Raw genomic sequence first — 12,590 nt, forward strand, 5'->3', positions numbered from 1 at the left:
GAGACATTCCAGTCTTTCTTAAGATTTGATATTATCACCAAGAAGCATGGTGTCAGCAGATGTCCTGTTCTTTCCTGGTAACTTAGTCTTCTTATTTATAGCTTACTCCTTCCCTCGTGTTGGGAGCAGTCTGAGGGAAATGGCCAATAAAATGTGGAAGAGGGGATGGTACAGGATGTCCAAAGTTAGGTCACAAAAGATGGTGAAGATCCTCCTTGATCTTTTGGGTCACTTGCTCAGCGGTGGGTGTGTAATCAGCCACCAGGTCATTAGGACACTCAAGTGGCCTCATGGAGAGGCCTGAGTGGAGGGGAACGAACTTGGAAGCACTGACTTACTCCTCAGGTGGCTCCTTGAGTGAGTGGATCCACTAGCGCAGTCAAGGCCAGGTGCCACCAATACTGGATTGTAACCCCATGAGACAGCTCCAGGCTGCTCCAGACCTGACCCACAGGAAGGCTGAAAGATCATAGGTACTTCCTGTTAAAGCCACTACGATCTGGAGTGATTATTACACAGTAATATGTAACTCATATATAAGTCACCACAAGTAATATTTTTACTGCCTCCTTGTGTGGAATTATCCGCAGTTCTATTATATAGTCTTGATTTTTGTTTCTTTACTACTCCCTAAAGCAAACACTAAGTGTTGTTGTTGTTGCTACAGACATACTTAGCTGCAATGTGAACAGCCACTGTACCATAAATCTTGACATCTCAGTGGATTTATACAAGAAAGGGTTAGTTTTTGTTTGAGGCAAAGTTCAGATGACGAGGGTTGTTAGGCACGGAGAACTCTCTGATCTCTAGTTGCCCAAAGATGGCATCTTCTTAAGATGGCTACCAAAGTTACCCTGCTGACAGACTCTTTAATCTGGTGGCTTCCATTTTCAATATGTGGACACCAAGATTTCTCTGATGACATGCAGGAATTTATATTTACTTATGACAAAGGAAACCTGCTTGCTTTTGAAAGGGAAAATTTTTAATTAACATTAAAGCAACCAGAACAGCAGAGCTCTCTAACTCATAAGTGCAGGTCGACAGGTATGCTAGCCCAAGGACCTAGATGATAAGTCACAAAGAATGTGGAGATAAGAGACAAAGGCCTACTGAGTGTTCCAGGGACCGGCTGGCCATAAAAGATAGGGAGGATACACAAGGACAAATTCCTGAGAGAAGCAGGTACCGGACATGATCAAGTGAGTAATGAGCCAAGACCCCTCATCCAATTTTATGGTGTTTGCTTAATCCTCTTTGAGGCCCGCACACAATGTTCCAGGTTTGAGTTTAACCAGATGTGTTGTCAGCTCAGATAAAACATCTACCCTCAGGTTTCAAGAAAAACAGGAACCAAGGACTGTTCCCGTATGATTAAGTCTGAGCTTACCCCAGATCTGCCTACGCAATTTGCTGATGTTCAAATGTTTGAAACAACCAATTGTGTGTGGTCACGCCGAAACTTCCCACTCCCCCCGACCCTTGCCCATATAAACCCCAAACCCCTGGGCTTCTGGGTCGACCCCTCTGCTCCTGCGTGAGATACGTGTCGACCCGGAGCTCTGCCAATAAACTACCTCGTGTGTTTACAGCAAGACGGTCGTTTGTGTATCTTTGGGTGTGCGCCATCCCAAGGCTTGAGTGAGGGTCTCTCTTCAGGGGTCTTTCACTTTTAAACCTGAAACCCTGGGATCTTCAGGGACCATGTCCTGAGACATATCCTTAGTTAGTGCCAGCCTGCTCTGTTGCTCTGGAGAGCTCAAACAGTTACTTCAGTCCTGCTTTGGGTGGTCTGGATAGCTCACTCATTTATTCATCAAAAGTACTGAATATTCAGCGATATGTAGGATTAACTGTCTGTCCCAGTAAAGTAAAACAATTTATAAAATTATATGTATTTACTTAGTGTGGGTGTATACTCTCTTTCTCTCTCTCTCTCTCTCTCTCTCTCTCTCTCTCTCTCTCTCTCTCTCTGTGTGTGTGTGTGTGTGTGTTATGTGTGTGCCTGAACACACCACACACACACACACACACACACACACACACACACACACACACACAAATGCACTCGTGCACACACTATGACATGCTTGTAGAGGTAAGAGATCATACTCAGGCCCTCAGGCTTGGTGACAAATGCCTTTATCCACTGGGCCATCACTCCAGCCCCAATTAAACAATTTGATAAGTACAAAAACAGAATGATTCATGGATATCAGGGCTCTGCAAAGGAAGTAGCAACGAATTTTGTCTTAGAATTTGTGAGATTTCATAAACAAGGAGGCACGGATCTGAAAGAACATGGCATTTGTTTGGTTCTGTGAGCCGGAACTGTCTATACTGGATACAATGTTGGTTCCATCAGATTAAAGCAAATGCACGAAGAGAGATGTGGGAGATGAGGCTTCAAGTTGGTGCATCCATGTAAGATTGTTGCAGGCAGGCAATGTAAGTGATCTGGGGCTATGTTAAATTAAAAAAAAAAAAGAAGAAGAAGAAAAAGGGAAGAAACTCTGGAGCAGCTTGGAAAATTGAAGGAAGTTTAAAAACCACAGTCTGAAAAGAAAAGGAGAGCCAGGTATTTCCTGGAGGTCTACATGTTCAAAGCATGTACCATCATGAATGCATTCCAACCAATGTTCAGTTTATGTTACTCCACACGTGGAGTGAAATTCTAGAGTCTGCTTCTGATTGTACCAGTGGATTCGAAAGGCTGACTTCCACCCAGGAGATCAACTAAGAATCCATCAAAGGCTGGGGAGATGGCTCAGCACTTAGCAGCACTGGCTGCTCTTCCAGAGAACCTGAGTTCGTTTCTCAGCACTCACGTGGTGGCTCACAATCCTGGAGGATCTGATGAGCTCTTCTGCTCTCCTTAGGTACTGTGTGCACGTGGTGCACAGACACACACATACACACACAACAGAGGAGACAAAAGGATCTGCCAAGTCTCTATCCAACTCCTGTGGATAAGTAGAGCTGTTATAAAGTGGGGATATCAGCAGGTCAAAGGAGAGATTCCCTAAGTGAGGGGCGCAAGCTGTGAAGGGCTTTGTCCTTCATGGTAGAGTGAAGAGTCACTAAAGAGTTTTGAGTAGAGGAGACATAATGACTCCTAGGCAGAAGCTTCTGACTATTTAACCTGGGCAGAAGTTTATTTTCATACTTAGAGCCAACGCGTCCCTCGACGTATGCTGGATCTGCCGAGCAGGCCATTGCTGACCTTTAGGACTTTTGTAAGCCAGCTCTTAGGTCCATTCACTTTTAACAATTGAACTGTGTAAACCTAAAAGTGGAGCAGAAGGTAACATGTACTCAGAGCTTATCACTTCCTAATTTGCAACAGATTTTTAGTACCCGAGTCAGTTTTTCTTTTTTTTCTCTTTTAAAAAATTTTATTATTCAGATTATAATTCAATTGTTATCCCATCATGTATATCCTCCCTTTCCTCCCTCCCTCCCTCCCTCCCTCCTGCTTTCACCCTATTCCCCTCCCCTAGGTCTATGACCAAGGGGGACCTCCTCCCCCACTATATGGTCACAGGCTATCAAGTCTCATCCTGGTAGCCTGCTTATTATTTCTTTGAGTGCCATAAGGCCTCCCCACCAAAAGGAGGTCGTCAAATATGGGGCACCAGAGTTCATGTCAGAGTCAGTCCCTGCTCTCCACATAACTGTGGAGAATGTCCTGTCCATTGGCTGGATCAGAGTAAGGGTTCAATGTTTACTACTTGTATTGTCCTTGGATAGTGCAATAGTTTGAGCAGAGCTCCCTGGTCCCTGATCTGCCCATTATGATGTTCTTCTTGTAGGTTTCTAGCACCCTCTGTGTCCTTCTATTTCCCCATCTCCTATATTTCTCTTACCTAGAGTCCCAGTGGGATGTCCTCATATATATCCCAATCTCCTGGTAAGTGAAGACTTTCATGGGACATGCCTTTTGGGCTAGTGCCCAATTATAAGTGAATATATACCATGTGAGTCTTTCTGCTTCTGGGTTAACTCACTCAGTATGATCATTTCTAGTTCCATCCATTTGTCAATAAATTTTGGAAATTCCTTGTTTTTAATAGCTGAGTAATATTCCACAGGGAAATCTATATAGTGCTATCTCAGTAAACTGGGAATAGGGCTTCCCAAGACCCAGCTATCCCACTCCTTGGAATATACCTGGAAGATGCTCCTCCACACAAGAAGGACATATGCTCAACCATGTTCACAGTAGCCTTATTCATAATCGCCAGAACCTGGAAACAGCCTAAATGTCCCTAAGTTGAAGAATGGATAAAGAAACTGTGGTAAATTTATACTATGGAGTCAGTTTTTCATCACTGTAACAAAATACTGGTCACAGGCTATCAGTAAATAAATGTGTTGCTATTTGGCTCCCAGTTTGGGAGACGCAATGGCATAGCACTTGCATCGGCTCGTATCTGGTATGAGAACATACCCCAGAGGACTCTGGGGTAGATGGCAGACAGCAAATGCGTGTGTTGGAGTGAGCAGCGGTGTCTCAAAGCCAGGAAACAGAGATATCTAGGAGGGGCCCTGGGACTTCACTCTCTGTGAAGAACTACCAGGATGTCACCTGAGAACCATGAAGGGGTTAAATGAGAGCTACCATGTAAGAATAATGGCCTCATGCCACCAGGGACCTAAGGACCTCCTACTAGACCCCACCCCTTAAAGGTTCCACCACCTGCTAATACCATCACCTTCAGGACCAGGCCTCCCATCACCTGGACTGTTGGGGACATTCACACTATAGCATGGAGGTTACTGTTATCTACTGTAGGTGGCATACACATTGTCTGGCAGGAAATGTTATAATGTGCTACTGGGCATCCCATACATCTGCCAGTGACATCATCTTGGTAACTCAGAATTGATAACGGTGGATGAATTCACATGAATCAAGCGAGGAAACCCCACAAGCTAGGGTTTTATTATCATGGAGAGAGATGTTAAACATGTACTAGCCTACTATTCTCCCTTCTTTTCTGGAGCCCCAACTTCAAAAGAATAATAATTAGAAACTGAGACAGTCCTTTGACTCAAGAGAAAAACCAAAGGTTAAAAGGCAGGTTAGTTTTATTTGTTTCGTTAACAATCTCACATGTGTCATTAGTTCTGACCCAAGGATGGGGAGGGTTGAAAGATCCAGCACCAGAGTCTCAGTGTGCAGCCCCCAAGAGGTTCCTAGGTAAGTCACCTTCAATGCCTTGTAGCTCATTTTTTACTTTCTTTCACACATGGAAAAGAAAGAGGACAGAGAAGGCAATGGAGCTCCTTCCTTTTCTCTCCAGGCAAATTTCTGAATTCGTCTAGACTTTGTTTTCTGGCCTGGAAATCTCCAGAAGGCAGTGAGACTAGACATTCCAGTCTGTCCCCTTCTGCCTGGTGGCCTCTGCTCGTGTTGAATAGCATCCTCTCCCAGGCTCTGGGAGCTGCAGTGTCAAAAACAGTAAGGACTGAGTTGTTTTTAATAGAATTTCCCCCATCTTACTTAATTGGTGAATCTAGATTATGCTTAGTTTATCTCCTCCCTTCCCCAAAGACATATTTAGTTATACTACAATAATTTCAAGAAGGGGAAACCTCCCTTTCTCTTCTGTCATAAATTTTAGGCACACACTACGTCTTATGGAACATATTTACACTCAGAGGAGTTTTCCATCCAACCTGTCCCTATACTTTTCATCCAAAGCTTTGCTGGGCAATTCTTTTTGCTTCGTATGCATGCAGGGATAGCTCGGAATCAGAGGAAGAAGACAGGAATGGGTGGAGTAGGAAGTGCTGTTGATGTCTGGGCTCATTCTCACCCCACATGTGCCCATTGCCCCCTCAGGAACTGAAGAGGAGCAGTGTTCTCCGCTAGTCCTGCCTGTAGCCTTCTGTGGGGCTTCAGCTGAGCACTTCCTGTCTGCTCCTCTTTCTTCTGTCTGAGTCCGTCTCAGGGGTGGAGATGTTCTTCCTTCTGTGTACATGAGGTCCGGTAAGAGTGACCATGGATTGCATGGATTGCAACAGAGTCTCATGTGACGAAAGTTCTCTATAGTGTGATTGTTAGACTGTAGGAGTCTCTATTTCACCCATGGTCCCATGTTTTATCATCTCTTGGTTTGATAAGCTGTGTTTTATTCAGGAATGATGAATGTTGTTGCTTGAGGATGTACTTTACAATAGGATCTTTACAGTTTGGACAACCCCTTCTTTCTTTCCTTTTTATTTCCACATTCATGAGGTTTTGAGAAGACAAATTAGACCTTGTAAAGGAGGGGCCTTATACTCCCTATTAACCTAGAGAAAACTGTCACAGAGAGCAGAGAAATGGTACCTGGCATCTCCAGAGTTAGAAGAAGGCAGCCAGCACACCTCACAAATGCCCAATTTTTGTGTGTCTCCAACATATACTGATCTTCAGGAGTATTTATTTGTTCAGTGCTGTATTGGATGCATCACCTGAACATCAAGGGCTAAAGTCATGAAGCCAGATAGGTTTTTCACAAGACCCTAAGTGCTAGGGATTACTCAGACAAGCTTGATTGAACTTTGAGTAACTCCATGCTTCCTGGTACTGATTTCCCCTATGGTGGATCCAGGACTGCTATCAAGTCATTATCCCATTCTCTGGAAGGAACCACACTCCTTGGTAGCCAAGGCATCTTTCATCAGCAGGATCATGTGCTCCGGGGTTTTTATCTAATGAGTAAATCTGGACCTAATGGAACCCAGCAGCATCATAATCCTGCATCAGTCATGATAATTCGCCATCAAAAGGAGAGCAGGGATGTGCCACAAAGAGCACAGACACTGAGGTGCCTCTGAATGGAACCTGATGGGAGCTACATGGCAGCTGAAGAAGGGGAACCGTATTCCGATCACTGAAGCAATTGCCCACCTGTCTCCGGTCATTATATGGAATCAAAATTTTGTTGAGTCTTTTCTGAGGAAACTAGTTTCTAGAATATGTACCTTGAAAAGCCCTCCCCAGCTAACTGGCAGGCAGGGAGGCAGTTGACACCTGTCTCTAAGCTGCCTTACAGCTGTTGGAGGAACCTCTCAGGAAGTGGTGCCACAAAGCAGGCTCTAGGTGTGGCACCCAACTCATCCATCGTTCTGATAGCCTTGGAGGTAGGCAGGCAGCACCGTTGCTTGTTTTTGGGCAGAAAACTGAGATATAGAGAGGAAAAGTGACAAAGATAATATAGCCACTAACTGGAAGAAGAAGGAAGAAAATCCCTATTGTCAGGTGCCTGTGTCCTCCAAACTGGGCTCTTTTTTTTTTTGTGAAGGGCAAAAGGGAAATGGCAGGTTATGTGGGGGCTGAGCAGGTGTGGGCAGTGCAGCTGGACACTGTTTCATCTGAGGGAACAACACACTGCATCAGCCAAGGAAGGAGGCCGGTGACTTGCCACCCCCATCCCCAGCTCTGCACCTAGTTCAGAACAACAGTGCCACCTTAAAGCAGGATCTAGTGGTGTGTTTGTTTGTTTGTTTGTTTAAAATTTGATCTTAGTTGAGGTACTAGGGATTAAACTCGGGGACTGAGAAAGGAGGTTCTTTTTAAACTATAAGCACAACGTCAGGGGTGATAGGTGCAGGCAGCCTACGGGCGTCTAGAACACTCTGGATTCTCAGTGTTGGGATTTTTGTTTCTGTTCTCACCGTACACAGCAGTGTCTGTGCTGGCCTGTTACTGCCTGGCAGGAGTTAGAGTCCAAGGGTGACCAGAAAGGCACATGTTCAGAAACAAAATGTGTTCTCGTCAACATCCATTGCTGGATACATCCCGTCCCCTGCCTCCCCCGCCCCCCACTGCCACTGCCCACTGAAAGTCTGTTACTTTGGTTTTCTAGGTAACTATATTGTTTGTCCTTTTCTTTTAAATAGAGATTTCCTAGGGAAGACTATAAAGACTAAACCAAACCTTTTAATGAAGTTACATTTGAAGCTGTCTGGCTTAGAATGTGGCACCAGGCAATGAGAACACTAACTTTCACAGGGAAGAATAGGTTTAGGAGGCTGATGCAAAGTAAACATGTTAAAATGAAGGTGGAACTAGAAGGTGGCAAAAGGACCTTTCCACTTCAGGTGGTGTTGGCAGGGAGTAGAGCTGGTCAAAGGGCAGTTTTTCTGGGTACCTTGGTCTCTTGTCTGTCTCTGCCCCTATTAACTGAATTCCTTCACTTCCCACCCATCCTTGGCACATAGTCCATGAGGTGTAGGCTCGGGCATGTTCAGCCTCTTGACATTGTAATTCCATCACCTACAAGTTAACACTAGATAATCATGCCTCTGAAGCATGAAAAACTTACAACAGATCGCATACTGTTTTAAGTAAGCGTGCTGAGAGTTTTATGTCAACTTGACCCAAGCTACAGTCTTTTGAGAGGAAGGATCCTTGATTATGGAAATGCCTCCAAAAGAGCTGGCTGTAGGCAAGCCTGTAAGGCATTTTCTTAATTATTAAATGATCTGGAAGGGTCCAGTCCTTTGTGGAAGAAGCCAACCCTGGGCTGGTGGTCCTGGGGTCTATAAGAAAGCAGGCTGAGCGAGCCACGTGGAACAAGTCAGTAAGCAGCATTCCTCCATGGCCTCTGCATCAGCTCCTGCTCCTGTCCTGTTTCAGTTCCTGTCCTGGCTTCCTTCAATGATGGATGACAATGTGGAAGTGTAAGCCAAATCAACCCTTTCCTTTTTAGGTTGCTTTTGGTCATGGTGCCCCATCACAGCAATAGTGACCTGAACTAAGACAGTATGTGTATGATTTTGTGTTGGGCTGCGTTCATGACTGTCCTGGGCTAGATAGGAAGCCCGCTATCATGAATTTCTGCCTTCTTTGATAGCTAGGTATGAAGGTCATCATTACCTGATTTTAGCCATATTACCTAGTATCTATCTATCTATCTATCTATCTATCTATCTATGTAACATCTATGTATTTAACATCATCTGTCTGTCTATCTATCTATCTATCTATCTATCTATCATCTATCTTCTTTTCTGGAAATCAATAGACTGAGTGAAACTGTTCCCTGTGTGCAATATGCATGTGTACTTGACATTTTTCCCTGATTGGACTCAGTGAGGTGGGTTGGCTGAAGGCTTATAGGGCATAAAGCCTAAGAGAGTCCCCTGAGTCTCTGCATCCTTTCAGGGATAAGCTTGGACTGGATATTGACTCAGCATCCAGTCTGTAATTAATAAAATAAGATACTTTCTCCCCCATCAGTTCCTGCCTATAGCTTTTTGGTGCTCACTCTGCCTGAGCAAAGCTCCAGAGCTGACTCCCTCAGGACAGGCCTGTGGGCAGACATGTTCCCAGCTCCAGGAAAAAGAGATGCAGATTTTAGGTTGAATACTGATGTTTGAAGAGGGGAAATTTTAAAAAAGGATTCTTGTTGCTTCAGGGAAGAAAACTGCAATCGGCCTAAAGCCATTTCATTCACAGGGAGAGCTTTGATAGCTAGCTCACTTTCCTTTGCTGTGCTCAGGGCAGAATTTTTTCAGATACAAAGACTCTATTGCTCTAAAACTGGGGGTGGGGGTGGGGGGAACCGTACCCAACTGAATGGTCAGCAGGAACTCTGGGCATCTCCTGTTACTGATGGCTTAAAACATTTCAAAGTAGTAAAATGGGGTTGGAAAAAAGACGAAAATAGGCCAAGACTGAGAGAGAGAGAGAGAGAGAGAGAGAGAGAGAGAGAGAGAGAGAGAGAGAGAGAGAGAGAGAGAGAGAGCGCAATTCCTTGGCAAATCTAGGCTCATTAATGTAAACTGATATCGCAACTTGATACCACACAGGTTAAATTTGGATCTATTGCATTTGGTCCACATGTCCAGGTATCGAAACCATTGGCCAGAAGCAGTCAGCTGTTAGTCCTGTAGTTTCACTTTCTCCTCTCTCCGTGTCTCTCTCTCTCTCTCTCTCTCTCTCTCTCTCTCTCTCTCTCTCTCTCTCTCTCTCTCCACCCCCTCCCTCCCTCTCCCCTCTCTCCCCCTCCCTTCCCTTCTTCTCTCTTCCTCTCTCTCCCTCCCTCCCTCCCTTCCCCCTCTCATATTAGAGCAGGGCTACTTTAGCTATTTAAATTACTGGCCTGCATCCTGTAGGCTTTTGAGTTTGAGATCACTCATGTAGGATCAATAGCTTCTGCTGGGGAAGTGCTGGGTTCACAGAATCTCACTGAGTTAGTGAGCTTGAGAGAAGACTAGTAAAGGTGATGAGGTGACCACAATTCTGACTGAAGGGTCTCCATGGAGAGCGGAGGAGGAAAGCAAAGCCCTCACGGCAGTTGGAATAGAAGACTGGGGCAGGCATATGAACTTGGGAACTTCCCTAGGACAGGGGGTTACCATGATAGCCTGTACAGGCACAAAAGGCAGCCCCCTAGCTGTACAGAGAGCATTGTTCTAGAACAGCTTCTATCCAACCAGGGCCCGGGATGACCCAAGGGACACAGAAGGCTCAAAGTATATTGGCACCAGCTGGTTTTATCTCGGTCTGTATTAGCTGAAGGTGGGCGGGGGGTACGTTCTTCTGCACCACGTCATATGGTGAGATCGTCCGACCTGGCCCTGCTGCTGGCTTTGCTCAACCTGCTCAAGGGCCTGTTGTCGTCGGTTGTCAGCTCTGGACAGAGCGAAGGCGCCTTCTCCACTGGTAGCCCTTGTTTGGTTACCTTTTCAGCTTGCGGCTCTTCTTTCTCACCGTCCTTCCCTACTCCCGGAGTCTCTACTTTCTGCCCATCAGGCACTGCAACTGTCTCCTGCACTTCTGGGGTCAGCTTCTCTGCTTCCTGTTTCTTCTCTCCTACTTCCGGTTCCGCAGCCTCCTCTACAAGCTGCTCTTCCCCCTCCACTTCCTGGGCCCCAACCTGAGCATAAGAAGGCAGGGTTTCCTGGTAGCCCCGCGACATATCTGCCAGGGGTCCTGTGCCGATCTTCTCCTCAAACTGACTGAAAGGCTTGGCTGAAAGTGGGCCGGTCTCCACCATTTCAACCTCCGTCAAAGGGAAATAGTGTGACACGATCTTCTCTTCTTCTAAGAGCTGGTAGCCTTTGGCTTTCTGGATGGAAGAAACTGCAATGGAGTGGAGGGACTTCTCAGCAATCTCCCCCAGGGGTTGCTCTACGGGCCTCTTGAAAGCAGACCGGATTCCCTTCAGGCCCAGGTGGCTCATCTCCATGATGTTGAGGAAGAGGGACACAAAAGCGACTGACAGCATGAACAGGATGAAGATGGTTTTCTCAGTTGGCCGGGACACAAAGCAGTCCACCACATTGGGGCATGGCCACCGGCTGCATTGATAGAGGGGCAGGATGCGGAAACCATAGAGGAAGTAATGGCCCACAATGAAGCCCACCTCAAAGAGGGTCTTGAAGATGATGTGGCAGACATAGGTCCTTAGCAGCGTGCCCTCCAGCCGGAACTTCTTGGTACCTTTGCTACTGCTGCTGCTCTTCCTGATGCTGGCCTGGTCTGGGGCGATTGGTACCCTCTCACCTCCGTTGTTGCGGGACTGCTGACACAGCTCTTCAGCTTCGCGGTCCTTCCGCTTCTCCTCCATGCGGACATGGTGTACAGCGTGTCCCACGTACATTAGTGATGGAGTAGAGACGAAGATGATCTGCAGGACCCAGAGGCGGATGTGCGAGATGGGGAAGGCCTCATCGTAGCAGACATTCTCACAGCCTGGCTGCTGGGTGTTGCAAACAAAATCAGATTGCTCATCGCCCCACACAAACTCAGCTGCGGTGCCAAGGATGAGGATGCGGAAGATGAAAAGCACTGTAAGCCAAACCCTGCCGATGACGGTGGAGTGTTCGTTCACCTCCTCTAAGATGTTTCCCAGGAAACTCCAGTCGCCCATTGCTCACCACCTAGGAAGCAGAAGACAGAACCTAATTGGCCACAGTGCAACCCCATATGACCACCGTCACAGCTCTTGGAGTGCCCTTCATTCAGAGCTGATGGAACAATTGGAGGGGTAAACTGTCTAGTCTGTGTGGACTAGTGCTAAGAGATGAAACGAATCTTCAAGTGTGTTTAATACTGATCTATAAAATAGGGTTACTAATGACATCTGTTCTCACTCACCCCACACGTTGCTAGAAAGGATCCATGAATCAGTATCTATTAACTCCTAGAATATATTACGATTTACTGAGGACCAGAAGTAGAGAGCTACAGTAACATGAATTTAAATCAAGACCACATGCTGATGGGAGACTCATGATTTGTAATGCAGAAGACAATTCCCTGTACCGCTGGCTCCCAACGACACTCTCATGAGAATGAAATTGTAAATAGCCACCTTACTTCGGGCTGTTTTGGAATATATAATGATCACATATATGAAATGAATTGGAAGAGAATAAACACGTATTGAACACCTTTTATGGACTGACAGACCTTTGATGTTGCATTATTTCATTTACTTTAGACCTGTTAGACCTTAAGGTCTCTGATAGTAGGGAGCAACTGCTGTATTTAGCACTACACAGCCAACTCCTGCACACGCAGCCTAGCACACAGGACTTTATATGAGGGGATTTGTTTTGTTTTTTAACTTGCTTTCAACATATGA

At 45.8% G+C, this 12,590-nt stretch overlaps 1 protein-coding gene across 1 annotated transcript; it reads right to left on the minus strand.

Moving 5' to 3' along the window:
* Positions 1-10,550: 10,550 nt before the first annotated feature.
* Positions 10,551-12,388, minus strand: GJA8 (gap junction protein alpha 8; the record flags this gene model as incomplete). Its single annotated transcript, XM_084757551.1, has 1 exon — positions 10,551-12,388. The coding sequence occupies exon 1, from the start codon at positions 11,871-11,873 to the stop codon at positions 10,551-10,553; it is 1,323 nt and encodes a 440-aa protein (XP_084613677.1). The 5' UTR covers positions 11,874-12,388.
* Between the last annotated feature and the right edge of the window lie 202 nt (positions 12,389-12,590).

This window comes from Acomys minous (assembly GCF_964271855.1).
Source record: "Acomys minous genome assembly, chromosome: 14".
Taxonomy (NCBI): domain Eukaryota; kingdom Metazoa; phylum Chordata; class Mammalia; order Rodentia; family Muridae; genus Acomys; species Acomys minous.